General features: G+C 36.8%; 1 protein-coding gene across 2 annotated transcripts; it reads left to right on the forward strand.

Annotated features, from left to right (window-relative positions):
* Nucleotides 1–300: 300 nt before the first annotated feature.
* On the forward strand, nt 301–27,152 carry Abhd5 (abhydrolase domain containing 5, lysophosphatidic acid acyltransferase). 2 transcript variants are annotated; one of them, XM_076844322.2, is made up of 7 exons: nt 301–436; nt 10,516–10,601; nt 13,797–14,169; nt 21,239–21,393; nt 22,213–22,324; nt 24,154–24,340; nt 24,914–27,152. In XM_076844322.2, exons 1-7 carry the CDS (start codon nt 390–392, stop codon nt 25,001–25,003), a joined length of 1,050 nt encoding a protein of 349 aa, XP_076700437.1. In that variant the 5' UTR covers nt 301–389; the 3' UTR covers nt 25,004–27,152. The 2 variants fall into 2 exon arrangements, with proteins under 2 accessions (XP_076700437.1, XP_076700442.1); XM_076844327.2 differs by lacking the exon at nt 10,516–10,601 and having other exon boundaries at nt 354–436.
* The last annotated feature ends 822 nt before the right edge of the window (nt 27,153–27,974 follow it).

The raw sequence follows: 27,974 nt of genomic DNA on the forward strand, positions 1-27,974 counted from the left end.
CTCTTTCAGGGAAGGGATGCACCTTAGTCCCAGACTACCAGGTGCTCGAACGGTATGCAGCTCTTAATAGTCAGTACTACTGGGATGACCTACTTACAAATTCATTATCGAATGAGTTTCTACCTAACTCTGTCGGGTGAGTGTCACCAGTTCTTCCAGGTTGACTCTGCAGCAGCGGGTCGGGCGGGACAACACATGCGCAGATAGTCAGCCGAGGGGTGGGGGTGGGGGGGGGAGGACGAAGCGGCTGGGCACGCGCAAGCGCGGGCTTCCCGGCGGGTGTGCGGCGCATGCGCGAGCGGAGCGGCCTTAAGAGCGGCTGCGGCCGGGGCGGCGCAGTCGGCCCGTCAGCCGGCTTCCAAGCTTGTCCAGCTTCTTGCGCTGCGGCGATGGCGGCGGAGGAGGAGGAGGTGGACTCCGCAGAAAGCAGCCAGGGGTAAGTAAGTACGGCCGGCAGAAGGGTGCGTGATTCTCGGGCAGCGCCCAGGACTTGTCCCCAGCTTGGCAACGCCGGGCAGCGGCCTCGTCCGGTCCGATGCGCGTCCGCGCGGCACCCTGACGTGAAACCCCCGCGCAGCTCTGCCCGGCGGGCGCGGTCAGCACCAGCCCCCGGGGCGTCCGAGGTGACCCGCTGCACCTGGGGCCGCCCGCTGTTGTGTAAGTAGGTCAGCGAGGCGGTTGGGTGGCTGCGTTTCTGAACCCGCGATGGGACCTGGCCCTGCCCGGCATGGACAGCGGTGATCGGTCGTCCCCGCACCAGTCCTCGAGTCACTGTCCGCCTCCTAGCGCCTCTGGGTGTTGAAGTTCGCGCAGTGCTCGGTCCAGCTAGGCAAGACGGAAAGTGCCACGGGCGGATCATCCCTAAAACCGGGGGAAAGGGGGCGGTGCCTCCTCCGCAGTCTTGGAGAAACAGCCGCTGAGAAGCGGGGAATTGGGGTGTCCAGGGAAAGGGGTCTGGGAAGTGGGCGTGTGGCTTTGAGTTCTGACTTAAGACTTTATGGAAAGAAGGTTAACCCCTTCTTTCCATAAGTTCAGCAGTGAAAATTAATCTTTCAAATGTAGGTTCTTTACTTCCAAGCCCCGCTTTCTTTACTGGAAAAGTGTGTTTGTGTGTGTGTGTGTGCGCGTGCGCTTAACTCCCCCCAAAAGACAAGCACGTGTAGGAAAGAAGAAGGTGGGGCACATCTGATGTGAATGTGTTTTGATAGAGGTAGACTAAATTTTTTTTAATATCCACAACTAATTTCATGCAGTTGTGTGTAGAAGAGGAGTAGTTGGTTGTTGGAAAAGTTTAATTACCATAAAGATTATTGCTTCTCCAGACTAGTACTTTATGTTGGAGAGTAAAGTTGTGTACTTTTCCCTTATAAATTAAATATTTTGACAGTAGTTCTACTTTAGATGTGTGGAGGAATTTTTATAGGAAACCTAACCTAACTGATAGAATATGGAATATCATGAAGACAGGGGTATTTGGAAAGATTGCAGTAGGGGGAAATTGTGAAATATTAGAAACTAGGTTCTTCTCTGAGTTTTGTTTATATAATGAAAGGGTCCACTGTTTTGGTTTATTAATGAACTTCCTTGTTACACAGAGATGAGTTGATGAATGTCATGTGATGGCAAGTAGGAATCCAGCTGGTATCTTGTGTTCCTATCAGGTTTGTCCGAACATTTTTGGCTCTTTTGGAGATTTCTTACAGGTGGACTTTGTGGTCTTGATGTTGTTGTAGGGTTTGAGAGTCCAGAACACAGTTGTTTTAAAAAAAAAAAAAAAAAAAAAAAAAAAAGATATATGGTTTTGGTGATGGCTGGATGGCTGGAGGTCATTAAGGGCACACCATTAAAAATCATTAGCAGCTGATGAGCTATAGTCCCTGAATAGAGGTGGGCCTCCCTGGTATTCTTGGCAGTATGCTTGAGCAATGTCCAGTGTCCACTCTTTACCAAGAAGGGAGAGATTGCTATGTTCCTGTTCCTACTGGTCATATTAAACCTAAAATCCTAGGTATTCCTGTTCCTATTTGCAGTTGAAATTGCCACCCATGAGTAATAGGGCTAGGTTGGAACCTCTTTCCTCTAGCTGTCTGGATTTAGTTTAAGGCATTTCCCCCATATTTGTGCTGCTTCTCACTTGGATTGGGACTGATGGGATGTTTGGCTCTTGTTTTGAGTCAAGTATCCTAGACTTAGGATGTTTAGGGTTTACGTGGTGTATTGGTTTGAATGTGGTTTGAGTGTCCTACAAGGCTTCACATGTTGAAATTAATCTGCATCATGAGATATTAAGAGGGTAGAAACTTAATCAGTCTATGATTTTAAAAGTAGGGCCTTTGGGAACTGATTAGGTTCAGAAAAAGTCTTTAGGGTAGAGCCCCAATGTGTATCCTTGTAGTTTTATAAGAAGAAAGAGAGAGAGAAATCAGACACATATACATACTGTATACTCTTGTACTCCCTGACTCTTGGCATGTGATTCTCAGTGCCATTCCAGACTTTTCCAGAAAGAAGGTCAACACCAGATGAGGCCCCTTAACCTTGTGTCTCCTGAATTGTGAACCAAAATATTTCTTTTCTTATAACTTTGTCTGTGATATTATCTTATTGACAGTGGAAAACAGACCAATACAAATGGGGAGATGACATTAACAAATGAAACAATTATAAAACAGTCATCTGACAGTTTTTTGAAGTGTATAATTTTTTTCTTTTCCTTTGTGGCTCTAAGTGAAGATGGGCCTGCTGGGGAGCCATTTTTGCTTTCAATATCCAACCTTTTTAATTGCAATACAGTTGAGAAAGTGATATGTAACAAGAGCAGGATAGACTTCTGTGAATGGCTATAAGGTTGTCCCAGAGAATTAATAAATATCAATGAAGTTTAGAGGAAAGTTGTCACAGAATAGCTCATTTACAGGATAGACCATAAAATGGGTTGTTTGCAGCGATATACTAAAGTTGATTTATGCCAGCAAGCCATTGTTAAATTTTTAAGAATTTTGCAGCACAAGCCATTGCTAAATTCTTGACAATTTGACCAACCATCAGCAGCTTGAAATGGGCTGTGGTGGGAGTATTTACAGTGTGAAAATCATTAAATGCTATAAATAAAATATAAATAAAGGATTTTTCTCTCTACTCCATGCCTCAGTTGGTTTGAAAGCATCACACTAGTTTCAGAATTTGAATGTAGTTCTTTGTGTTGGAGTTAGAAGAGTGGATTTCTCTCTTTTATCTTAAACAAAACAAAACAAAACTATTACAGTCTATTCCTTCCACCTGCTGCCATCTCCCCTTTTGTAACCTTTGCCACCTGACTTTTTAAAAATCAAGAAACTCCTCAGTGCCAGATCCCATTGGCATTTTATTTTTCTCAGCTTTTCTTCTTGGATCCTTTTCAGTGTTTAATACCATGATAGCTACTTCTTTTTGAAACTCTGATTTAGACATTCTACCTCTTATGACATTTTGCTTATTGTCTTACCTGATGGGAACAGTAAACTTTTTTTATTAGATTCTATTGACTATTTTTATTCTCCAAGAGTCTATCTTCATCTTTGTTTTTACTTTGTTTACTCATTTTATGAACTGTCTCATCTGTGGAGAAGACACATCTCTCTTTATATTCTAATGCCATTTCTAATTGTTGGATATTTACATCTGATTTGTTAAACTTAGCGTGTTCAGACCTGGACCTTACTTGTACTGTACTTACTCTTAAATTAGATAATGTAAAATCAGCAGTTCTTCTTGACTTCCCTACTTTTATTAGGAAAATTACATTCTTTTGTTTATTGTTTTCTTTAGTTTATGAATTTAGGGTAGATACATTCTTCTGATCTTCCAGAATCACAATTGTGACATTACTGTTGGTTCTCCTTCGCTGCCTCCCTTGCCCCTGAATACCAAATCTCTTACCAAGTCCACTGGATTCTAAATGTATCTCACCTTTCTAGTCACACTGTTACCTGGGAGCCACCTGGTTTAGACCCTCTTTATTTCCTCCTCTGGATTATTATAAACTCAATAACATGGCTTTTAGCATAGCTCATTTCATTAGATATTTTTATGTTTCCAAAAGGACCAGTCCTGTTTGCAGCACAGTAACATACAGTGTGGCTTTATTATATGTCCCCCCCACACATAGTGGCTTTATTATGTATCTTTAACCTGACTGTAAAGCTCTTTGTAGGCAATGCAGCTCCCACCTGGCTTTTTTAAAAAATTTTTTTAGTTGTTATTGGACTTTATTTTATTTATACATGATGCTGAGAATCAAACCCAGTGTCTCACACATGCTATGCAAGTGCTCCACCACTGAGCCACAATACCAGCCCTCCCACCTGGCTTTTGAGTCTTTTTCCCTGAGCACTGTACTTTAGCAAAGCTTTAGGTTTCTGAGTCCTGAAAATGGCCCTTGCTCCCCTCTCATTTTACTATGGTTTGATTAACATTGTTTTCTGTAACCTCAAACAATTGTGATCTCCCTTCTCTAAAGGTCCTTAGTATTTTTTTAAACTTTATTTATGACACTTATATCAATGTTTCCTAGTATAGTTTTTTATTATATATTTGTTTTGTCAGCTCAGTGAGAACAAGGCTTTTGTCTTACATATATGTCTGGTAGACCTTAAATTGGCTTTAAGCTTCAATACATTTTTGTTTAATTAAGTACTTCAACAATTGTAAATTTATGCTGATACAAACATTAAGATAAAAAAACTTAGGAGTTTCTTCTACATTTTGCAGCTGTGTGAATTATATTTTTTCATAAGATATACAGAAAAGTTTGAATTTGAATAGGACAACACTTAGGATCATGAAATTAAATTGTACAGGGGCGAATGGGAATAGGATTCTATTTCTTGACCTTAATTGAACCAACCCATGCCTCACTGTTGTGTCTGCTCTCCAAAATGCCAATCACGAGCCAGCAAATGCAGATTTTAGTCCTGTGACAAAAGTCCTTTAAACAAAAGATTGTAAAGTTCCAGGAGTGATCCACTTAATAAAAAGCAACACAGGATAAATATTTCAGAATTACAAGTGTCTTTGAAGGAGTCTTTAAAGGCTTGAACTGTAGTATTTATAATAGCTATTCTGAAACATTATATTGGCTTAAAAATAGCCTTCACTAACTGATAGACTAAAAATTTAGTTAGACTAAAACTTAAACTCTAAGTTTTAGTCTAATCAAAACATGGTTCTGTAATTCCTCACTCCTGATTGTGAGTTATCAAAATAAATGCATGGAGACATGATTTTATTAAAAATAGCTATTCTGTTTGAGACCCAGGATTTTACACTGTTATTTTTTATCTAATGGATAAGTTTATTTTAGAACTAACAAAGAAATGTTACTTTGACTTGTTAAGCTATGTAAATGTAAATGCACACATGTAGCTTCTTCAGGTTTGTTTGAAGGTGAAGTCATGAAAAGGTCTGACTTTTTGAATGGTCTGTTTTGCTGTGTGAGGGAAGGTAGGAAACAGTTGGCTGGAAGAGGGAGGGATTTTACCAGCACCTGGCTTGTCTAAAACACTGGTTGACCAGCAACAGGTCTTTTAAAATAATAAACTAGAAGTGGTGGTAGATGGGTGGAGTTGGAAAACTCTTAAGTAATGTGTTAAAATTAGAGGGTCTATGTTGACATTGATATGATGGCCAGTGATAATTTGAATCATATAAGTATCATTTGTCTAAAATAAAATGGTGTGTTAGTCACTTAAGTTGTAGTTGTATGAGACAGTCTTTTTCTCTTTCCTAAGAATAGAATTTAAGAAGTCAGTTCCCAGGAAAGAAGACCTTTAGTTGTATTACAGTTTCTAGTTTGAAAGTTTTCAATTATTTATTGGTTGAGGGATTATTTCACAACACATATATTTACACTTCAAATTAATCCATATATTAATAATAAAAATCAAAACCTCATGATTTCTTTAAATGAGATGGATTAGTGTGCTTAGTTTAGTTTGTAGAGAACAATAATAAACTTACATGATTTTTTTTTTCTTGACTGTACCAGTATGGTGTTGGAGGCTATTTTAAACAAAACTATAATCTAATGAAATCCTTTTTACTTATAACCTGATTAGAGATGTTATTTTAAGTGGCCAAGAGTGTGTGGAAATTGGCCAGACTTCTGTATATTTTCTTCAGAATACTTTGAAACCTCTTTCACCATTTCATAATATTTATAGATTGTGCAATTCAGGTTTAGTAATAACTATAGATATCTAGTCAAATGTCTTGGAGAACAAAACAGGATTACCAGGAAACTTAAATGTTCATGGCATGGGGTACAAGTACAATGTTAATAATATTGGAAAACAAAAAAAGATTAGGTAGAAGGTTACGGGGGGAAAAAAACTGGTGTGCATCTCTCAAACTCAGGATACTTAAAATCAGATTCTCAAATAAATATATTCTAATATGTTCAGCACATTTCATTTGACTTTCCTTAATGATCACTTCTAATGTGGTCTTTTAAATTTTTCCTTAACTCAGAAGTCTGCTTATTAATTTTTTTTCTCTGTTTCCAGCTACAGTGGTTACAGAGCAAGAATACTTTTATTTGGTTTTTGATTGAATGCTTTAGGGCTTGGGTCTTTTGCCTTGCTAGTAATACTTGTTAGGGGCCAGCTGATGGGCTGTGTAGGAATCCTTTTGGGACACATTCCTAAGCCTCCTTGGTATTACAGATGTTTACTTTTGGAAAGTTACAGTCTCTGTGGTGATTGGCTTTTTTCATATTACAATGGATACTTCAATCTCCTGAAATCTGGGTCTCTGCAGTGGATGATAGTGCTTACTGATTATCTGCTTAAATAAAATAGAGGAGTTAGGTTTTGTCTTTCTATTCCCACCCCCCAAAGCTATGAGGAGGCAGTCCTGTATCTATTTCACTGTTTTATGGATGGACCATATAAATTTTTACTTTAAGGTTTGTGACCTCAGAAGAATGGCTAGAAATATGATAGGCTATGTCCTTAGTTCCAGTCTCATGTCCTTGGTTCCAGTATTCCACATGCTCAGTCTAGGGAATGCTGAACAACACTGAACGGTATAGAAGATTCAGTGGGAAGCAGCAGAGGTCTTTGAAAGTGAGGTTAACTTAACCAAAGATAGGAGGTAGGCTTGGATGGGTTAGTTTAGAGGGTTGAGGCAACAGATGTAGGAAGATAAGATGTGGGAAGCCTTAAAGGGCAAGAGCTAAAGGATGGATAAGATAGATCTTTGTTTTTCACTCTTTAGAAGTGTTCCTTTGAACCTATTAGGCATATAACGCTCAATCCTGCGGTCTATCTCTAAGATTGAGGTAGAGGACAGTTTCTATAAAACATTTATCATCTGGTTAAAGTAAACCTGGACAGAAACATTGTCAGGGCTTAGGGGAAAAGTGTTCTATTACAAATGAAAACAAAATGTTTTATTATATTAAGAATAGATTTTTCAGTTTAAATAAACTTGAGAAAAAACATTTTAAAAATGCTTTGATGAAAAGGCTGCTGTGCACATGAAGAGAGATGGCCCCTCTTCTTGTGGTTAAAGAGTCCTAATTTTAAACTAATGCATTAGATTTACAAACTCTGAGTTGATTTACAGACTCCGAGTTGAACTGGTTATTATCATGGGCAGACAGTCCCATCCTTTGAAAGTCCATTTTGTGATAAGTGGTAAGCTGGTGGAGGTAGCCCTAATTCCCATATTATAGACTGGTATATAACTTTTTAAATTCAAGTACCTTGTACACCAGAGGTATTCGGAGTGTGAATTATTTTTTGAATGTAATTTTGTTTAAAGACTGAAACAAAGATTGCAGTTGTGTTTTCTTTGCTCCAACTTTATGATGTCAATTGGAGCAATAGTAGATTACAGTTCATTTCACTTTTTTTTTTTTTTTAACTGACCTCTGATTCTCTCTGGCAAAGCGATGATTTTGAGAGAGATTTGCTTAAGAAAGTTGATGAGATTGAGTTTTAAGTAATTTCCTTTTGGTGCTAGATCATATTGTTACAGTCAGAGACCTAATGACTTGTCAAAGACAAAGAAGCTTCAGCTCAGTGATAGTTTACTTAAAAAAAAAAACAAAAAACACTAAAGGTCATGATCTTTAAAATTTTAATTGTTTATTAAACAGTTTTTTCAGTAACTGAAAAATAGTTCAATGAATTGAAAAATTAATTGCTGAAGCCTTGAATCTTTTTCCTAGATAATTTGTAAATAGGTTTATAAATAGACTAATATTAATGTTTTTTATTGTGTTTATACATTGAGGATAAATTGTAGGTAACATTTGCAAGGGATACTTAGAAATCTTAGCATCTTTTTGTTTTATTGCACAAGGATTGAAACTGACAGCAGAGAACATTAGAGTAGAGCCTTATTATAATACAGGCTGTTATGTTTCTTCAGACCTTTTCTGTACATACTATTGCCATAATACAACTGCTTGGCTATAAAAGCCTGAATAAGTACATCTACTTATAGTGTTGTCCTTTGATCCAGTGTCTGTGTGTGTGTGTGTGTGTGTGTGTGTGTGTGTGTGTTACGTAAAGTAAGGTGATCAGAACCTAATATCTGCACTTTTTTGTTGTTATTCTATTTTCTTTAACATAAATGCCCTGTCCATATGCTATTTATGTTAAAGAACCTGTGGTACTTCAAGTACTCACTGCCTGTAGAAATGAACCCCATCTGCCTTTCTTTTCACTTCTGCTATTTCTTATGACAGAGGCCCACGATTCTCAAGCCCTTACATGATCATCAGCTAGTTAGTGTGTTTGGTACTGGGACTGTATGGATGACTCTGAAGATTGACTTATCCTTCAGTGTGGTAGGCAAATATGTAAATAAATAACCATAGCACTAGTAACCATCTCTGTAACAAGGGCTAAACCTCTGCCCTTGGCATCAGAGTCAGGGACATTAAATCAAAACAGGTGAGTCATTCTGGGTAGAGGGAAGAGCTGGGCAAAGAGACATGCAGTAGTATGAAGCTTTGGGAGTGATGAGGTACTGAAAAAATATGATTGTCAAGGATCCTTTGTGCTGACTTAAGGAATGTGGACCTTGTCCTGTGCATAATGGACAACTCCCCAGACAGTTTAAGGACAGAAATCATCTGAGGAAAAAAAGGACTTTGGAGTCACTCAGAATTGACCTAGAAGTCTCTATTTGTGTCATTTACTAGCTGTATACCTTTGGACCAAGTGTTTTCACATCTGTGAGGGGGAGAATTCACACTGGGAATACCCTGGGTTGTAAGTGACTTAATCATTCAACAAGCATTACTTATTGAATAATGTATATAATATTGCATATAATATCCAGAGAATGACTATAGAGAAAGGAAGCAATGTAGGATGAACCTACAAAGCTTAGAAAAAGCTGGGTGCTAGATCAGCCTTTCCAAACTTTAGCACATTTCTCACACCTATTCTTATTCATGTTGTTCTCTATCATTATAGTGGCACCCTGAGAAGACTGGGGATCCTTATTACACCTTTATATCCAGCTAATCACCAAATCCATTGTGTTTTGCTTTTAAACATTCCTTGGCCAAGTGTTCTTATCTCTTAACACTGTTGCCAAGAGGGGGTTCAGGCTTTTAATCTCTCATCTCTCTAGTTGTTGATCACTTTTCCTCTTCTATTTAACATTTCTTTCACCAGAAAGTTCTTATTTTTCCACCACATACCCAGCCCTTGTCAACAGTCAGATAGATGACTACTGAAGCTCTACCTTGTCTCAGATTATTCCAGTAAGCTTTTGGTCTGCTGCTGCCAGGCCAGGAGTTGAAGGCTCACTCTATCCTGGCAAAGTGTGTAAGTTCTAGCCGATCTACATCTTTCTTTACCTGTTGCCTCAGATCTGCTTCTTTGTTTTCTTTCTTTGGCTGTGTTCTGAAAGATGCCTGGGTTGTTTTTTCAACTACTATTAACTGAAACCCAAAGCTCTTTTGTTTTTCTGTTAATAGTTATCTATTTTACCCTAGGCAGATTGTACACAGGCAGCTCTTTGCATTTGTGTTGAGGGTATGTTACTACTCTTTCTCATGAGATTTGAATCTCTTTCTTTTTAACTTTGATTTTTAATAAGGGTTCTCTTCTCTGAACCCCAATGGCAATTACCATCACAGCATTTGTTGTGAACCTGCCATTCAAGAAACCTACTTAGTCTTTAAGTGTTTTATCAAGAGGCCGTCTTGGATTAGAGGGAATGCTTTTTTGTTTTTTCTTGTTCTGCCCCATTTAGCCTCAACTGTATTATTTGGAATCTGTCCTTGAAGATAGACTTTGATATCTACTTGTAGGTATACACACAGGCTGAAGTTGCATATCTGCTTCCCAATATTTTCTACAGTGCTTTATACCTAGTAGATGACTTGTGTCACTTGTAGCTCACTATCACAGAGATATAGGATTCCACTGCTGCTTTTCTTCTGGGTGTGTAATAGTTGAGAGTTGAGAAGACCATAAACTCACTACTTGCATTTTGTTTTTGGTGCTCTAGGTCAGGATGGCTAACGGGTTGGCTCCCCACCTGGTGCCCTACATCTACATCACACCTTAAAGAAGCTGAAGAGAAAATGTTAAAATGTAAGGTTTTCTTCTTGAAAGTTCAGAACTATTTACTAAAATTGATCCAATATATTGTATTGCCTAAAACTGGAGATAAGATTCTATGGTGTGTTAGCTATTAACAAAAGAACTTTTTCCCTCTTCTATGTCATCAGCAAGTGCCAAAATGTGGTGGGCCAGTGATTCTCAACTTTAAACTCTTTTTATTTTATTTTTATATTCTTTTATTTGTTGCTCAAGACAGTACAATGATCTTGACATATTATTGTATTCAAATAGGGTATGAATTCTCATTTTTCCACATTACAGATTGCAGGATCACATTGGTTATACATCCATGTGTATACATACAGCAATCCCAGTGTCAGTTGTATTCTGCTGCCCTCCCTATCTCCCCCTCCCCTCCCCTCCCATCACCTCTCTCTACCTATTCTACTGTGACACTTATCTCTCTCTCTTTTTTTCCCCTTCCCCCTCACACCATGGTATATGTATTTTGTGTAACAATGAGGTCTCTTTCCATCTTCCATGGAATTCCCCTCCTCCCTCCCATTCCCTCCCACTTCTCTTCCTTGTTTAGTGGTATTCTTCTTCTCATGCTCTTCCTCCCTACTCTGTTTTGAGTCACCCCCCTTAAGTTTGTAAGGACCCCAAGGAGCTTTGTTTATAGGTTATTGTTACCAATATTTACTATATTAGAAATTGAAATTGAATAATTGAAAATGTTAATGCATTAATTTATTTGAAAATAATAATAATAAAACTGTTGCAAGTTAAAATAAGTTATAAAAAAAATTAGCTACTCTCCACAAACAAAAATGTAATGAAGAAATTAACATCATTTATATGTTTGCAAGTCTCTTTTCTATCTGGCTTAACATAAGGCATCTGGATTCTTATATCTGCTTCTACATTCAGTCTCTTGGGTAACAATTATCATGAAATCTCTAGAAAACTATATTCTCAGAAAATGAGAATGAAACAGCAAATGAAAATTTATTATTATTGCAAAAACAGTTTTGACTTACTCAGAGGATCTTAAAGACCCTTCAGATGTTCCCAACTATATACTTCAAGAACAGATTCTAAGGCTGGGGTTGTGGCTCAGCAGTAGAGTGCTCACCTCACTCATATGAGACCCTGGGTTGGATCCTCAGCACCACATAAAAATAAATAAACAAAGATATTGTGTCCATGTATAACTAAAAAAAAAAAAAAAGAAGAAGAAGAACAGATTCTAGATATTACAGAGCATAGTATAATAAAACAAATACTAGATTAGAATAACATAGCCCACATCAACCACCGCTGGCTACAGGATCTTGGGCCACTTTACTAATCTTCCTATTTCTTACCTTATGGTAGGATTATCCATAGAGTACTTACAGCTCTAGAATTCTAGGATGCTTTAGTTATATGTTTATACTGGTGTGGAAACTTTTTTTTTTTTTGGTTATTATTTGTTTGTTTCTTATGAGCACTGAAATTTTGTCCAAACTCCTACTGTTAGGGCATTCCCAGGTGGGTATAGTTTTAAGTAGTGGTATTTATTGTCCAGTTTTTTTCTGATGATGCAGTTTAGGAGATTGGATTAGCAGTGTGAATCATATACATGATTATTTTGTACATATGTGTAGATGTTTGTTCACACCTATTTTTTGTCCTGTTTACCATTAATGAATTTTCTTGATGTGTATTTGGGGATTCAGTGCCTAATTTGGATCACCTAGGAAGCCATCATACATGAATTTTTAACATAAAAATTAATTTCTACTTTATATACTTAGATAATCTTGCTTTCTACAAAACTGGGAAAGTAGTCATTATGGCTTATAAAAATAAGGAATTATTGTAAGGAGATTAAACAGGTGCTGGACGTTCAATAATTCATTTAACAAACATTGATTCCCTATTCCTGGGACTAGGGGTGCAAATAGGAATGAGAATTGGTCCTTGCTCCAATATCAGACATGAAAGCAAGCAACTAATACAGTGAGATAAGCTCTCTACTAGACATTACAGATAATTTCTATGGGAATACTCAGGCAACTGTGTTCAAAATGATGAAGTGATTCAGCTCTATACTAATGCCAGATCACCTCCTTTTCTAAATTAGTGGCACCCCCTCACCTTTAGGGGCATGGTAGCTGGGAATATTCTGAATGAATGCTAGATTTCTTCTTTGTCACCATTATGTGAATACAAAACCTGCAATTATTTCTTTGATGATTAAAGAGCAAAAACTCCTGGTTCTCCTTGTTTTGTCTACTACAGACAAATATGCATAAATAATTAAGGGATATAAAGTGCAATTATTCAGTTGATAGTTTAATGTAAATGAATCTCAGATTTAGTTTCATCTATAGTTCATTTTAAAGGGTGTTCATAGTCTTTAGTCTTGTGGTATTGAACAAAAGTAAGAGTTTTGATCTATGAAATCATGATTATTTACACTTTCTGGACAGTGCTAGACTTGAATTCATGTTGCCTGATGCCTTATGCTAAGGAGTTCCTACCATATATACCCTCTCATCTTTTTTTCTACTAAGCATTGAGATGACTTAATATTTCAGTTAAGTGTTTAATATGGATATCTTTTTTTTTTTAAACAGTATTGGGTATTGAACCTAAGGTACTCTACCACTGAGCTGCATCCCAACCCTTTTTGGTTTTTTATTTGTGACAGAGTCTCACTAAATTTCCTAGGCTGACCTCAAATTTTGAAACTCAACCTCTTAGAGTAGCTGGGATTACAGGTGTGCGCCTCCCTCCCAGCTAATATGGACTTCTGAAATCCTTGTCTAAATTCATGAATCTTTTCATGATTCCTTCAAACTTGACTTCAACATTCAGTGCTTAATCCCGAAAATCTTCTACAAATTCAAGGTAGAATTCTTTTGTTATAGTCTGCTAATCAAGCATTCTAAAAATAATGGGCTCAGTGACCATCAAGTTCTTTGCATGTAATACTAAGTCGAGAGGTAATATGATTTGCCAAAGACTGACCATGGATGCTTGAGGTTTGTCTGATCATTTAAAATTACTTGTTTCAATAAAATAATCTCATTATTTTTTAGGGCCAAGTCATTAAAGGCTAAAATCATATGATTAGATATCACATGGTTTCTAGATTACTAATTTTTTTATGCTTTGAGTATCTCCTTCTTAAAAAAGAGATGAAACTAAACAAAATGTCTCTTATGTTTTCATTAGGTGTCCCCTGCACTTACAAAAAGGAACCTGTTCGTATATCTAATGGAAATAGAATATGGACACTGAAGTTCTCTCACAGTATTTCAAATAAGACTCCACTTATTCTCCTCCATGGTTTTGGTGGAGGTCTTGGACTCTGGGCATTGAATTTTGGTGATCTTTGCATCGATAGGCCAGTCTATGCTTTTGACCTATTGGGCTTTGGACGAAGTAGTAGACCCAGATTTGACAGTGATGCAGAAGAAGTGGAGAACCAGTTTGTGGATTCTATTGAAGAATGGAGATGTGCCCTAGGATTGGACAAAATGATCCTGCTTGGACATAACCTGGGTGGGTTCTTGGCTGCTGCTTACTCACTGAAGTACCCATCAAGGTAAGTGATGGTGACAGAAGAGAGGGATCATCACCTTGGCTTCTAAGTGCTGGTCTCTGGTTTCCATGTTTGGTGATTATTGTTGTCTGAGACTCACAAGATGAACATTCTCTTGAAGGACTAGTATAGTAGCTGAAATAAAGATATCAGATTTTCCTGTTACATAAGCTATACATTGATAAGTTTGATAAAGGACTCTATAGTTGTTATTTAGAAATGTTTAAAATTTAATGTATGATTTTAAGCCACAAGTCAAAATTATTGTGGTACTATTATTTATTATTATTATCATCATTAAACCTGTGGCTCTAGCAGGCTTTTCCTAACCATTTCTAAGTTGGAATGGGTATCACAAGGTTAGAAGTTGGAGATCTAGGAACTAGTGCTATCTTTGTGGCTTGGAGCAAATCATGTAACCTCTAAACTTTACTTTCCTTCATAGTGTATTTTGCATGGTTTTGGATACAATTCCCTGACCTTTCTCATTTATAGAACTCTATTTCAGTCATTGAATTAATGAATGTTTGCTTCAGAACCTTTCTAGCATTATTTCCTTTCTTTACCTTAGTTTTTTATGCTATTTCCTATTCATGTTGCTACTCTGAGAGGAGGTTACATTTGAGTATAAGAAAATCAAAGAAAAACATCATTGTTTTGCTTATCTTTTGAAAAGAAACAAAAAATAAATAAATATGAGCATTTTTGTATTGCCAAGGTATTTTTCCATTTAATCTAATCTTTAAATCCAGAATTGCAATAGACTTTGACTTTGAGGTCTGTGAGTGAAACATGGGATGATGGTCATTTTACCAGTGCCTGTATACACCTGTGTATGAGGCCACCCCATTGCATAACTCCAGGGTGTGTAGTTCTACACAGCATTTGGCATGTGGGGCAGCAGCCCTGTATGCCAAGGTTTTCTTCCTCTTGGCAGAGACACTGTTTCTCCACAGATGCATTAGCAAAACTTCAGCAGTAATACCTGGTAGAGAGATTACAGTTCTGTATATGCTAGATAGTAATAGTCTTGTCAACTGGCAGTTCTGTTCTTTCAAAAGAAATCCAAATGTTCTCCTAATTAGCATTTTGGACTTATTCTCTTTTAGTATTCTTTCTTAGTGATAAACATGTAGCTATGTTTTTGGAAAAGGAGGAGAAGGAAGTGGATAGTTTCCTGGTATAAGACAGCAGAGCTTTTTGTGGGACTTGGCCTTTCTTTGTGTTTTTTTTTTGTTGTTGTTGTTGTTGTTGTTGTTTTTCTTTATCAGGTGTTTATTATTATCAGGTGTGGTATTTGTATCTCAAGAGGTGACATGGGATTCTATTGGTTAGATGCTGGTCATTAATTCTTAGAATTTTGGCCCTTCGTAGTTACCTACTGATTAGATCGGTTGTTAAGATTTTCATTTTCAATTATGAAATGCTCTAAAGAAATAGGGAGACTGCAGAGATTCAGAACAGAGTGAACACTTAAAAACTGTCAATAAAAAAAACAGCAACAAATATCTAATCAGAGCCAGTGATCCCTGCATTGGACTGACTACATTTTAGAAAGTGTTTTTTTAATGGTTGTACTTAATGCTAGAAGTAAAACTTGAGTACTATCTGAGGAAAAAGAACCACTAAGTAGTAGGAATAGATGGATGTGAGAATGCTTAGAATAATTAGCATGTCTTAAATTCCTATGGTTGCCTCCAAAATGTTATTCTCAATTAGAGTGTGTTGGACCTTTCAGGCTATATCCTTAACTACATAAAACTTAAATTATTAAACACAAGTTAGTTTCAAAATGATGACATTCTCTATCCCAATTATGTGGGATATACTACAAGTATATGTGTTCAAGTTAACCTGGAAGTGAGGTTTAGCATTTGGTGTTCCTTCAATTTGACTCCACTACTGAGCACACAGTTGACAGCTTCTCTAGCACACACACAATAACTCTGCTGCTGTCAAGCAGTTGACTTTGTATCAACAAAGCAAATGCAGAACCAACTACTCTAAATGTCTCATCCCACTTTTTCTTGGTCCAGGTGGCATTTTTATTATGCTGAGAGATAAAATGAATTTTTGAATTGAGTTTCAGAAAGATTTGGGGATTTGGGGGAGAGGAGAGGGAAAGAGAGGGGTTTGGAGATCAGTGGAATTCAGATAATTTCTTTTGTTCACTGCACCTCTTCTCTCTCTCTCTCTCTCTTTGCTTTAATTCTTTTTCTTTAAAAAGAAAATGTCTAAAGAGTTAGCTGAGCTCCATTCATATTACAAATTTGTTTTGCTGGTGCAATAGCACATGCCTATAATTCCAGCAACTCGGAAGGCGAGGCAGGAGGATTGCTAGTTCGAGGTCAGCCTCAGCAGTTTAGCAAGGCCCTAAGTAACTTAGTGAGACCCTATCTCAAAATCAGAAATAAAAAGGGCTGCATATGTGACTCAGTAGTTAAGAATCTCTGGGTTCAATCCTCAGTACCCTTCAAAAAAACATTTTACATCACATCTGTCTCTTTATTTTTTTAAATGTTCATATCAAATTTAAGATTTTTTATATATTCATTTTTTACTTATAATTGGACACAATGCCTTTATTTTATTTATTTTTATGTGGTGCTGAGGATTGAACCCAGGGCCTTGCACATGCTAGGCGAGCCCTCTACCACTTAGCCACGACCTCAGCCCACATCTGTCTTTTTATAATAAATGGTATTAATCATATCTAATTAAGGAAATGCCTCTCTGCTTCATCATGTCTTTCATTGGTTCATCCATCAGGCATATGCCTATTATTTTGCTATGTGCTAGAGTGAGCAGAAAGAAATAAAGCCCAGAATTTCAATGCGTATAAAGTTTACACTATGTTGGGAAAGCAATGCATATTAAACGTTCATATAGTAGTATAACAGCTGTGATGAATGCTGTGTAGGGAGGTGGGCAGTGTTGAGAGCCTGACGTGGTCATGAGGTGCAGTAATAGTTCCCTGCAGAAGTACTGCCTGAGCTGAAGTCTCAAAGGGGTGATAAGAGAGTATTCTAGGCAATGGGACAAATTCCAGAGGGCCTGTGCTAGGCAGACACCTGGACTATTCCAGAAAGGCCAGTGTGACTTGTAATCAGAAAAGTTATGAGCTGCTTAGGAAGTGATTTCAGATGAGTACACACACCCAAGCTTCTCCCTACAAACAATCTTAGTTTATCTCATTTGTCTTGCTACAATGTCTAATAACTAGAGATGCCATCTATAAGTTCATTAATAGATTAATGTGCTGAGTCACAAACAGTAGGGCCACTCACTGTATGAGGTATCTTGGGCTGCCATCTGTAAAACCTTCTTTTATAAGGTAAAGTAAGCCAGCAATGGTAGCCAAAGATAACCATCACTTTTCTTTGAACTGTATGCTCAGTTTTTCCTTTTCCCTTCCTTTCTGCCCTTGCTGCTCAGGACCTTATACAAAGACTGTTGATGTTTTATAGGTATTGGTTATAACCTAGGGAAAAGGAGATTCTGGAAACTTTTAACTTAGAAAATGTTTAGCAGAGATCCAGTCTGAAGTTAAAATAAGTAGGTTATAACCATTCTTCATTAATAAAAGGTTTTCAGATAATTTTATCTTGAATATTTTCGCATTGACCTTGCCTGGCTCTGTCTCCTGATTATGCAGACCTGGGCAGAGCAATTCTTTCTGGGTCCTCTTGAGAAGAAAAGCTGTTCCACTCGACCTGGAGTTAGAGGAATTTAGGTCGTTCTCTACAGGCCTTCCCTGTCCCCCTTCCCGCAGTGGACTGCAGCCCATGGGGATATGTAACTTCTCTGAGAATGCCTTGTTTGTGCACTGACTTAAGTTCTTTCAGATCTTTTCCCTTGTTCCTTTCCTTGTTCCATAAATCGATTTGGGGACTGATTGTTTTTGCTGCATTATGTCTAATTGGTGGTTGAATTTCATGAAGGTCAGATTTATATACCCTTGTTAGCATTTAGACAAAATCAAATCTTATCCCAGTGTTTTGGTGCAGATATTATCCACAGCTTTTTCATTAAAGCTGTAACTTGCTCATCATCTTCAAACTCAAGATAAAATTCTAATGACTAATATTGAGATGAATGCCTTTCTGTGTTTCAAAACAGTTGGGTTGTTCTCTTTTTCCTGCTCTGCTGGTTCATTGTTTTTCCTGTAGTTTAATTCGATCTCTAGTTCTTGATCAAGATTTCTTGATGACTCACATATGCTGTGTTGTTAGACCCATTCCTTATCCTAAATGTGAACTAAGAATCCCATCAGGGTGTCCTCTATAGAATATTGGAGAGTAGGATGTGGGTAATTGTCATAGTTTAGGTATGCATTAAAACCAAGTGAGGAGGTAATCTTTAAACTAATGGTGCGGGAGAAGATAGCCTGGGAACTTGGTTCAGTATCTAATAAGCTGTGAGCCAAAACCTGTGATTAGGCTTTCCGGAATGATGAGGTTAAATGACTTTTTGCTCATCAGACTGGCCACTATCTTCTGGTGTCCCTTGGAATAAATTCTACTATAGAAGTTTTCCCATTTTTTTTTTTCTTTTTGCTACCATAACTAGCTTACATTTACTGGATACTTATCATTTGATAACTACCAACTTAAATGCTTTGCATGGTTTAGCTTATTTAAAAGTCTTACAATAAAAAATAAACAAGAATCATTTTGTGAGGTCTTTTACCTTTAGTCAAAGCAGATGATAGTTATGTAAGTATAGTTTAGATTTAGTTGTAGAGTTTTTAAAAATTATTTTTAAACATTTTGACCACAATCCTCAGTTACAAATTTTGTGTGTGTTTATGTGTGTGTGTGTGTGTGTGTGTGTGTGTGTGTGTGTAAAACAAAAGTTTTGTGGGACAATACTTATGTTTGTTGTATTTTTCTATTCCAGATATTATAGTTTTATTAAAAAACACACCAGACTGGCTCTTTACCCTCAAAGTGGATTTTATTAACCATGAATAAGTAATGACCTGTGAGATTAATAAAACAAATACCACCAGTAATATTCTAATATCGTCTGGGGAACCAGACCAGCTCTTAGGCTTACTCTATAAGTATACTTTATAAGATGTATATATTGTTATAGATACAGAGCAAAAGAAAATGTGGGAAAGCATAATAATCCACATTTACTGAATATCTGCCATGTGCTAAAGCACCATGCCAGGTTCTGAAGACACAGAATTGAACAATTCTTGGGCTAATTTACTTCTTTATAAAAGCAAGAAGAGGTTATTTGCCTAGTATACGTGTGTTTTGCATAATTTATTAAATGACATTTTTACTTAGGGGTGATATTTTGAAGATTATTTTAAGCAAGAGAAGCAAAAAAGTAAAGCGAAAACAGAACTAGAGGAAGATGAGACTTCCCTTCTTCTCTCCTCCCACTTCTTGGGTCAATAAGTCAGAAAGAGTCTAGAAAAGACTGGACAGAATCCCTTAACAAATTTGTAACAAAAACTTAATCTTTTAGGATAGGGTATGTTTTAATAAAGAGTTCATTTTTCTTTTTAGCAGATAATTCAATGATAAATAATATTGGCTATTTCCCAACTTGAGTCCTTGCTGCTTACAGCTAAATGGCTGATTGTCAATTCCTCTTGTCCCTTACCTAGACCCTGTCCCAAAATATAAAATTAGAAGAATTGGGGATATAGCTCAATGAAAGAGCACCACTGAATTCAATCCCCAGTACAACAAACAAATAAAATCTTTTAAACTGTAAAAGCACACCAAATATATGGAACTCTTGTGTCACATATCTCCACACAGATTCATAATTATATTCCATAAATCTTCTCAATACTTTGAAATCTAGGGTCCCCTATTAGAGCTGGCCTAGAGAGAAAGCCTGCACAGTAACTTGTTGCCATCTGTTAGTATGCTAGAGTGGGAAAATGTGGGTTTTAGCCCCATTTCTACCTTAACTAGCTTTGTATTCTAGGGCAGGTCGTGAAGATATGTCTCAGCTTCCTTCCCATCTGTGATTGAACCAAGTATTCCCCAAGGACCCATGGAGCTCTGTGCTGAGTCTGTGTTCTAAAGCTTTCCGTTTTAAAAAATGCAATCAAAGTAAAAAACTCTAACTGATCCTTACATGTGCTCGACAAAGATTTGATAAAAGGAATAATGCTCTCTGTGCACGTTTTAATTTCTTTCTGTTTCAGTTATGATTTTAGAATCATTGTCAGTTCATCCTCTGGAGATTTTGGCGGGCATTTGGATGTTTGGGTGACAATTGAACATTGTATTGCATCAGAAAACCTTTGTGCTTGGTTTAGAATCTTTATGATATATAAAAGCCCGACAGCCACATGAAAGTACTCTGGTAGTTCTGGTTTTTCTTCATTATGAACAAATTTAATAATATGGAAAAATTAAAGCTATTAATGAGATATTTTTATATGAAATTAATGTATCTGTTGAGTAAAAAAGAAATTTGGGAAAGGATTAGAAACAGAATGTAATGCCAGTATGTCATGATGTCACAAGTAGGGTAGATAGATTGGGCATCTGGAATCTTGTGAAAAGGAACAAACTAAAGGACACATTTTTACTTCATGTTACATCATTCTTACATTTGTGAGAAAGTTCACTTGACTTTTCTTAAAATTGTTAGAATGATTGATTCACGGGAGATTATTGTTGGTATCTGAGACTATTTTTTTAAAGCATGATACTGATCTTTAGTCATTTCTCCAGTGTCAACCCCAAGATATATGGAATCATTCGATTTTTCTGAGTGGTTATTGATCTGTTTCATCTGCCAGAGTGTAGCCTAGACAAGTGACCTCTTTTCTCAAATAATACAGTTTTGTGCTCTGCTTTTACATGTCTTTTATTATTGACATAAATATTTTAAAATTAAGTCCTTTCTCTACCATATATCTCTCAAATTCTACTGAGTCTCAAGAGTTTATGTGTAATAACCAGTTTAGCAATCAGTTTTCTCTTTAACATGAACATTTTTGAAAGTGGTCTATCTTTATTGTATACATTGTTAGTTCTTTGAGGTTTAGGGTAGATTTACCAAATGAATTTGTCTATTCTTTCTTCAACAGGGTTAGTCATCTCATTTTAGTGGAGCCTTGGGGTTTTCCTGAGCGACCAGACCTTGCTGATCAAGACAGACCAATTCCAGTTTGGATCAGAGCCCTGGGAGCAGCATTGACCCCCTTTAACCCTTTAGCTGGCCTCAGGATTGCAGGGCCCTTCGGTGAGTGCTCATATTCTAGGAAAGCAGAATGTTTATAGATGAGCAGTTTAAGAGGCAGATGCTCCCTGCTTGTATTGGGGGTGGCAGAGATGATATAGAGTATCAACTGCACCATAAAATTGTTGGTGGAGTAGGGTAATTCCTTTGGAAATAGGAAGGAAGGAAGGAAGAGTCACTAAAAAAACAAAACCTTGCCAGAATAGTGGGTGTTGGTACAGAGAGAGAAACCAGCCAGGGGCTAGGCCCCAGAATGAAAGGCTGTGATTGGAAGAGGCATCTGCTCTTCAGCCTTTATCCCTGGGGCCTTGCCTCTGCTTCACTCCTCAAGAGGAGTGTGGCATCAGGAATGACCTCAGCAGGGAGTGTTACAGTGTTCCAAACAGAAATTCTTGAGTTTATTTTCCCACAGAAATATTTGTGTATCCCACTTCACTTGGTGCAATTGCTGGTGTGTTGTAATCCTGAAGGGGATACAAGTTAGTAAGTTAATTTTATGTACCAACTGCTCTGTTCATTGGTCATGTATAAAGTATTCATTTTCCTACAAAAACAAGTCCTAGAAAACTAACATATGTGTTTTTGAGCTCCTAAAGTGCATCTGTAAGTCAATATACAGCACTCTTTAATTCTTATTTTAAACTTCCCTTAGGGAAATTGAGAACAACTGCCAGGATATGTGCTTTTTCCCACCTAAAATATATATTTGAACACATGTAGATGTGTATACACATAACACTTATTATATGAGCAAGCATTAAAACTTTCTATATCATTTAGTTATAACTTAAAATATACGTGTTTTTATTTCTTATTAAATAGGTTTAAGCCTAGTTCAGCGGTTAAGGCCTGATTTCAAACGGAAGTATTCTTCAATGTTTGAAGATGACACTGTGACAGAATACATCTACCACTGTAATGTACAGACTCCAAGGTAAGGTTAAATTCTAAATTTACTTGTGTGTGCATCAAACTTTTTTGTTTTTGAAGTTTTCCTTTTAAATTTATTTAAATAAATTTAAAAGGAAAAATGTGTAATACTTCTTAATTACTCATATATTAATAGAGTGACCACTATATAAAACATTGTTCTGAGTTCTGATGGGGGATTAAAAAAATAAGATGTACTTTCTTTCCCTAAAGTGCTTTCTTGCATAAGTTAAGAAGCTTCGATCTTAGAAATCCTCCATTTTAGGAGGTGGTTGGGCTGGGAATTAAGAAAGCTAAAAAAAAATATTTCCCAAATAGTATAAATGTTCCACCAGAAAAAGGAGTGCTGTTTAAACAAAAGTAAATTGTCTCCTGCACCATGGATCTTCTTAGAAACTTTACTATACCTGAGGGTATTGAACTTCCCAAGTTCATGGGAAATGCTGTGTAGGAGTTTTCAAGTTCACTTGATGATTGCACCCTTTACCGAGCAACTCTTAACATCTGCACATCAGCATGAGAAACAAGGCTGCAGCTCACCCAACCTGAGTGAGGGTTGGGTGGAGGGGAGGAGGGATTCTGCCTGTATATTGATAGTGATGAGAGAAAATATACAAGTGTGTGCATAGTAGCAAGAGAAAACAGGGGGCCAAACATCTTTTTTATAACATATGACTTATGGATGGATGTTGAGTGCAGGGTTCCAGTGGAGAAAGTAATCTAAAGATAGTGGAGAGGTAGGAAGACAAAGCTAGTTTCTAGAATGGAGTACAAAGAGAAGAATACAATTCTTGTACTTTGTGGTATACCAATTATTGGGGGAGCCTATTTTTAAGATTGATTGAGCAATTCTGGGCTACACCTTGAACAAATATCTCAGGCAGTTTCTAGTATAGGTTGGTCATGAACCACACTTTCACAGACATGCTACCTCATTTTTTTTTTTTTTTCTCCTAAAACTAAGAACTGGACAGAAGGCTGAGAGGCTAGATGTAGAAACATCCTCCTTCCTTTTTTATCCTCTCTCACTTTTGGAAAAAAATATGTCCACCCGCTTCATTGAACAGAGTGAGGCCTTGGCAGCTATTGGTAGTGGTAGTCTCAGTCTTTTCAATAAAGAAGATTAGAATTTCTCTGCCAAGAGTGAGGGAGACTGGAGGTTTGGAATCCTCAAGAGATTTGAGTTTTTGTGACTCACTAGGCTGTCAGGTCTGGTGATTAAAGTCTATACATTTTATTGACTTGTTACAGCAGTTTTTAGGGGGCTGTTCAGGAACATTGATTGGTTTTCCTATGTGGGCTTGGGGTTTTACGCTATAATCCTTCTCATTTCATGATTACATGTGCCTGTGTAGTCCTCATTTGTTGTCTTTCTTATGATGTAACTTGGTTTATAAAAGGTAATTCAGAACAATGCTGAGTCCTTTAAGAATGACAGAAATGACCAGGCATGGTGGTGCATGCCTATAATCCCAGTAACACAGGAGGCTGAGGTAGGAGGATTGTGAGTTTAAAGTCAACCTCAGCAACTTAGCAAGGCCCTAAGCAACTCAGCAAGACCCTATCTCTAAATAAAATATAAAAAAGGGCTGGGGATGTGGCTTGGTGGTTAAGCACCTCTGAGTTCAATCCTTGACTTAAAAAAGAATGACAGAAATGGACCTATCATGGGAGTTAGCAAGAATATGTTCTTTATTTAACTGTGATATTTCTGAGATTTTTATTAAATGCTGGAGAAGATAAATGTGGATGTGCTTTGATAGAGATGAGACTAAGAAGCATATTCATCTCTAAAAGTTAAGCAATGTGTTTTTTTTTTCTTTCCCCTTAAAGTGGTGAAACAGCTTTCAAGAATATGACTATTCCCTATGGATGGGCAAAAAGGCCAATGCTTCAGCGAATTGGTAAAATGCACCCTGACATTCCAGTTTCAGTGATCTTTGGCGCCCGATCCTGCATAGATGGCAATTCTGGCACCAGCATCCAATCATTACGACCACATTCGTATGTGAAGACGATAGTAAGTGTGTGGCTTGGTTTTTAGTTTTCAGTTGTAGGTGAAATCTGTCTGATGTTCTCCCTTAAATAAGATTTTGGGTCATAATGATTTCACAAGCAAACTGTACCTGCAGCCTCAATCAGAGACCTGATCTCACATGTGAGATCTTCTTGTCCCAACAGTGAATTACCTTTCTTGAGGGGCTTTCTGGTCTCTATAGAGACTAAAAGAAACACTGGTCCAGTAGCATCTCTGCTAACTCGCACCCTCAAGACAGAACATTCTCCTTTTGTTCCGTTTCTCTGTTGGCTCATTCACTAGTGGTCAATTTAGAGTGGGGTTTTGGGTTTTTGTTTTTTTTTCTGGGGGGAGGGTGGATATTAAAATTTTATTAAGATTAAATAGATTTTTCTATTAAATCTTTTGGATGGCAATACTTGATAGTTAACCAAAGCTCAGTCTTGCTTATTCTTTTACCTTATTTTTTTTTAATGTAGTGAGTCTCACTTTTATTTTTAAGCTTCCTTGCTTAAATATAACTGTGTTTTAATAAATGCTTGTACACACTGACCATGACTGCTTTTCTTTCCCCAGGCTATTCTTGGGGCAGGGCATTATGTATATGCAGATCAACCAGAAGAGTTCAACCAGAAAGTAAAGGAGATCTGCAGCTTGGTGGACTGAACACACTGAAGCCTTTGTAAGAACACCTGTTGACAGAATTCTTGAGCAATAATCTACAGTACGATGAAGATTGAGGAATGCAACCCAAGAACCAGGCAGTCTCCTTGACTGCATCTTGTACATTTCTTTTTAAAGCCATTTGCACATTTAAACCCGTTAGTGCCTTCTAGAAGAATGACTTTCCTTTCTCCTACACAAAATTGAAATACACAAGAGACTCAAAATTTAATGGCTTTAAATAAAAGGTTATTTATCCCTCTGTACTGAAAATCTGTAATTTTTCAATTAAGATTTTTTTCATTTTTACCTAACTTTGCTGGTCAGGTACTTTTAATATTGCAGTCTATCTTACAAATTTAAACAAGTGGTTTCTGGGTCTGTTGTGTTATATACTATAAAAGTGCACTTGATTTTCTTTGATTGTATTTACCACATCTAATAACTGATATAATTAATTTAAATTCAATTTATTTTTTATGTAAAAATTTGTCAATTGTTTAGACTACTTCACCTGATTTTTAAATAGTGTGACAAGTGCTGGATATGTAGCTCAGTGGTAGAGAGCTTGCCTAATATACAGGAGGCCCTGGGTTCAAACCCTAGCACAGAAAAATAATTATAATAATGATATTCTAAAGATTAAATGGAGTGACAAAATAGGTTTTTAGTTAAAAGTATGGGATTCAATCACTAGCATTAATTTTTTGGTTTTCCTCCGTTTTATATTTAAAGCTGCAAACCCCATGTTTGGCATTTTAAATGTGATACAAACTGCAACAGCATCACTCCTGGGAACCTTCTATGTATGACACCGTTCTGTACTTTTAAGGAAGAATGACGTTAATGCTTAAGGGATTCAAATACTGAAAAACCTTAACCAAAAATCCAGCCCTTTCTCCTCCCATTAATGTTATTCTTTTCCTGGAACCAGGGTGCAGCAACTAGAACAGATTTCCTCACTTCAGGGGAGTTTAGAATTGTTACCTTCCAGTAAGCCATGTTGTAACATATTTTCATGAACATCTCCTCTTTAGATGGGTGCTAAAACTGGATTGCATTTTTACCACTAAAATCAAAAAATGGGTGCTGCTATTGTCTCATGGCACCAGAAGTGAGCTCACACTTGGGTTTGGTTTTTATTGAGTATTGTGTTGATTAAATCATTGCAGACTTGAATTTATATTGCGAAAAATCTATAACATTGATTATACTATTTGACAGTAACTATCATCAAGTGTGGCACTGTCTTGCAGTTTTAAAATGAGTTTTAAAACTTTGAAACTGTGAAAAAGCTCCATGTGCTAACTGGCTGCTGAGAAAATCCTCAACAAAATAAAATTGAGTATAATTGTCACCAATAAGGCATCTTTGCCTTATGTTTTGCTAACATTGTTGTCTAGGAGAAAGGCAGGCTATGTAAATAAAGACAGTGAACTAGAACAAATAATGGTTTGGGTTATTGTATTTTTTAAATGGTTAATTAGGGAGTTTGTAGTCATTAGGAAATGTTAGATTGTATACTGTTGATAAACTGCCAGAGGAACTGAAAATTATGTTTTCAATATTATTTCCCCTGTAAAAGAACTACACAGAAGATGGAAACAACTTCCCAGTGAACCATTTGTCTCACTCATCAGATTAACTAGGTTAGTTCAGTATGACAACATGAAGGCGAGGGTGAGTTTCTCTACCTTAAGAACAAAAATAGCCTTCACTTTTTAGTCAGTGTCTCAGACAAATTAAAACCTGACCATAGTACAAATAATTCGAGTAATATGCCAGTTTCTCTCATAGAAGGTTTTTGTCCAGGGAACTTGGTCCCACAACTTGAAGGAAAATTTCTTGGTTCACTTACTAAGTGGGGTTTCTGGCTACAGATGTGCCAAGTGATTCAGGAAAAATATACCCAAGTATCTGGTGAAGTTTACTATTGACTGAACTTTCTTCATTTGAAAACCTTGGGGTACAGTATATCTAATTCTGTAAAGATTGTACTAGCAGAGAAGGTCACAAACTAGAATTCTTTAAAATACTGTGGGTGCTAAATGTTTTTCTTTTTAAAAAATCTTTTTCAATGTTTGATCTTTGCTAAGTTATGCACATTGTATTTTATTTTATAGAATAAATTTTACTATGATAGTTGCAATAAGACAGCTGTATATTTCCTTGAGTGTTTATCGTGGGCCATTCCTTGACCTTTGATCCAGTGAGCGTTCTGTAAACGCTGTTATCCTGAGGGAAGGCCACTCTAGTGTGCAAGTGTCATGGCTGACATGTGGTTTTTCACATGTTCCCATGTTTTCTAAAGATAATTTCTGTTTTTTTTTTTTTTCTTCCCCTTGGTCTCCTAAAACTAATTTAAAAAAAAGAAAAAAGAAAAAAACTTACCTAGGCTTGGTTTCAGAATATTAGAGAACATTTTTGAAATATGTTCATATATTTTTTTAAAATATATATATTTAAAGGGCCATACCAGAACAGGAAGTTTTTGTCCTGTACCAAGAAACAAGAATAACCAGAAACAAGAATAACCAGAAGATCTCTAGAAAAGCATAATGGATATTAGATATTATTTTATAAACAAAGTCTAAGAATTTAGTATTGGATAAAGGTAGCATCTCGATTGTGGAGGAAAACACTTAAAAATGGTGTTGAGGCAAGTGTGGCTAACCATATAGGAAAAAAACAAATGATATTTTGTTATTGTACACAAGAATAAAATCTGGATGGATCAATGACCTTATTGCAAGAATGAAAACCTCTGGCCAAAATAAGCAAATTCAAGATAAAAAATGAAGTGACTAAGGTATTTGTTAACATTCATCACAAAAAACTCCAGTTAAGGAATTTTTATACTTTGGAAAGAAGCTGAAAGAATAAGCAAAAGCTATAACTAGACAATAGGCAGAAAATAAAGTGCTGCAGATGACCTTTAAATATATGAAGATACATATCATAAGAGAAGTGCCAA

Source organism: Callospermophilus lateralis, chromosome 1 (genome assembly GCF_048772815.1).
Source record: "Callospermophilus lateralis isolate mCalLat2 chromosome 1, mCalLat2.hap1, whole genome shotgun sequence".
In the NCBI taxonomy this organism is placed as follows: Eukaryota; Metazoa; Chordata; class Mammalia; order Rodentia; family Sciuridae; genus Callospermophilus; species Callospermophilus lateralis.

What these genes read in the sequence shown, in the direction of transcription:
- Abhd5 (XM_076844322.2), top strand. Translation starts at nt 390, where the DNA reads ATGGCGGCGGAGGAGGAGGAGGTGGACTCCGCAGAAAGCAGCCAGGG. An exon ending in TGTAATGTACAGACTCCAAG is followed by an intron (nt 22,325 to 24,153) that starts GTAAGGTTAAAT and finishes TTCCCCTTAAAG; the next exon opens with TGGTGAAACAGCTTTCAAGA. An exon ending in ATTCGTATGTGAAGACGATA is followed by an intron (nt 24,341 to 24,913) that starts GTAAGTGTGTGG and finishes TTCTTTCCCCAG; the next exon opens with GCTATTCTTGGGGCAGGGCA.